This window comes from Camelina sativa, chromosome 15, assembly GCF_030686135.1.
Source record: "Camelina sativa cultivar CO46 ecotype springtype chromosome 15, ASM3068613v1".
Lineage (NCBI taxonomy): Eukaryota > Viridiplantae > Streptophyta > Magnoliopsida > Brassicales > Brassicaceae > Camelina > Camelina sativa.
Genome location: NC_141894.1, coordinates 24,878,303 through 24,879,720, shown reverse-complemented (window position 1 = coordinate 24,879,720; position 1,418 = coordinate 24,878,303). Strand labels below are relative to the sequence as shown.

General features: G+C 30.3%; 1 protein-coding gene across 1 annotated transcript; it reads left to right on the top strand.

Annotated features, from left to right (window-relative positions):
• Positions 1 to 467: 467 nt before the first annotated feature.
• On the top strand, positions 468 to 1,035 carry LOC104748663 (glycine-rich RNA-binding protein GRP2A-like). The gene is made up of 2 exons (XM_019237107.2): positions 468 to 637; positions 718 to 1,035. The coding sequence occupies exons 1-2, from the start codon at positions 524 to 526 to the stop codon at positions 952 to 954; spliced, it is 351 nt and encodes a 116-aa protein (XP_019092652.2). The 5' UTR covers positions 468 to 523; the 3' UTR covers positions 955 to 1,035.
• The last annotated feature ends 383 nt before the right edge of the window (positions 1,036 to 1,418 follow it).

The window sequence follows — 1,418 nt, the reverse complement described above, 5'->3', positions numbered from 1 at the left end:
AAAACTTCCTATTTGCATAATTCATGAAATAAAATCTCAAGTGAGAAATTATCTATGTTTACGTTGCTTGAGTTGTTTTAGACACATCAAAAAAGTTCACTTTAGGGATTTGTGAAATACTTAGGTTAATGCGTGTCTTGCTTCCCATTTCCCAATTTCAAATCCAAAATTCCCGAAAGCTAGTACAATTAGGAAAATTCACGGTTTCCTTTGACTGTCATTGGAAAACAATCAAATTCAATGACCATGACCAATTAAAATTTAACCGGTCACATTCCACTATCATATCACTTGGGAAAAACTAAAAACTAGTTCCAACAACGGACACTTGTTTCAAAAAAAAAAAAGAAAAAGCATTTAGTCATTTACCACCACATGCATAAATTATCTAAAGAATTAAACCTCTCACCTCTTCTATAAATTGACTGAACTATTTCTTACCCATCACACTCTCAAATCGTTATGTTCTTTAGTTTACTTAAAACTTAGAAACCATCACTTGTTTTTCATCTCACTTTAGCAAATGGCTTCCACAGATGTTGAATTCACGTGCTATGTTGGCAACCTGGAGTCGGACACAGACGAAAAAGATCTCGAGAATGCGTTTTCTCAGTTTGGCGACGTTATAGATTCTAATGTTCGATAATCTTTTTCACCTTTCCCGAATTGGTATTAAAATTCTTGATTTATCTATAATTTTTTTTTTTTGCTTGGCAGGTCGTTTACGAAAGAGATTATGACTATTATGATTATGAAAACGACTACGAATGTGAGCTTCCGATCTCCATAACAACGAAAAAGGTATATGGATTTGTTAGTTTCAAAGATGAGAAATGCATGAAGGATGCAATCAAGGGAATGAACCGTCAGAACCTCGGGTTAAAGACCATTAATGTGCAAGAGTCTCACTCATCTCGGAGGCGTCGTCGTCGTCGTGGTTCAAAAAGGGTTTAAAAAATAAAATATGAGAAATAAGGCTCTTTGTAACCAGTAATAATCAATCAATATTTATGGAAGGTTGGTGCTTTGAATAAAGTAGTACAAATGAGAAGTTTATTCATATAATCTCTCTTTTATTTTTCAACTAGATAAGGGCATGCACGATGTGCGGGTATTGAAATTGTTGAAGAGAAAAAATTGTAAAACCTAAACAATTTTTTAAAAATATAAAAAGAAATTTTATTTCTTGAAGTAAATATATAAATAATTTTAGTTATAGAAAAAATCATATTTGTATTTAACTTCATACACTTATTTATATTTTTATATATTATAACAATTATTACAATAATATAAAGCTAAATTATACCCCACCAAAATCATATTTGTATTTACCTTCATACACTTATTTATATTTTTATATTTTTAATATATTATAACAATTATTACAATAATCTAAAGCTAAATTATACCCCTAC

Bases quoted from the DNA above. Each gene is read 5' to 3' on its own strand.
- LOC104748663 (XM_019237107.2), top strand. From the start codon at position 524: ATGGCTTCCACAGATGTTGAATTCACGTGCTATGTTGGCAACCTGGAG. The intron at 638-717 runs GTTCGATAATCT...TTTGCTTGGCAG, and splicing joins GCGACGTTATAGATTCTAAT to GTCGTTTACGAAAGAGATTA.